Here is a 557-nt window from a genome sequence, read left to right on the forward strand (position 1 = left end):
TTAGGCCCCAATCCCCGGCCTCACCTCAATTATGCCCCGGGACAACAGGGCACTGTGCACATTCCCCGGGACTGTTACCCCCGACAGCCGGACGCTCCCGTTCGCGTTGCGGATTTTCCAGGTGTTGCCCCGCAAACTGTGAACTTCCGCCCGGGTGGCGGGGCCCTCACAGACCGCGGCCGCCGCCAGCAGCAGGAGGAGGAAGAGAACGAAGCGGGCCGGGGCCGGGGACGGGGACGGGGACACGGCCCGAAGAGGAACCGGATCCGCCGCCATTGCCTCTGGCCCCGAGCAAGCTGCTCGGCGACCTCTGACCCCCCCCCGGGGCGGGGCTTTATTCACACCCCTCGTGGTCAGCACAGCAGGGCTGGAGGGGCCGAATGGCTCAGGTTCTTGTTTTTACAGCAAGGAATAAGGCCGTTTGGCCTTCTGACACGTGCAAGCTGGTGACCCGAAACAAAACTGGAAAGTCCTGAACAAATTCAGCAGTTCTGGCATCAGAGCTAACACTTCAAATTCAGTGACCCTCCTACAACACTTCCTGTTTTTGTTCCATC

The 557-nt window shown here is 61.6% G+C and overlaps 1 protein-coding gene across 2 annotated transcripts in view; it reads right to left on the reverse strand.

Moving 5' to 3' along the window:
* manba (mannosidase, beta A, lysosomal) overlaps positions 1-297 on the reverse strand; it is a 92135-nt gene extending 91838 nt beyond the window's left edge. For both annotated transcript variants that reach the window (XM_048596390.1, XM_048596385.1), the window contains exon 1: positions 25-297. In XM_048596390.1, the coding sequence (XP_048452347.1) occupies positions 25-276 (252 nt within the window). In that variant the 5' untranslated portion in view covers positions 277-297. The remainder of the gene's footprint in view (positions 1-24) is intronic.
* Between the last annotated feature and the right edge of the window lie 260 nt (positions 298-557).

The sequence above is a fragment of the Rhincodon typus genome, chromosome 1 (assembly GCF_021869965.1).
Source record: "Rhincodon typus isolate 14 chromosome 1, sRhiTyp1.1, whole genome shotgun sequence".
Taxonomy (NCBI): domain Eukaryota; kingdom Metazoa; phylum Chordata; class Chondrichthyes; order Orectolobiformes; family Rhincodontidae; genus Rhincodon; species Rhincodon typus.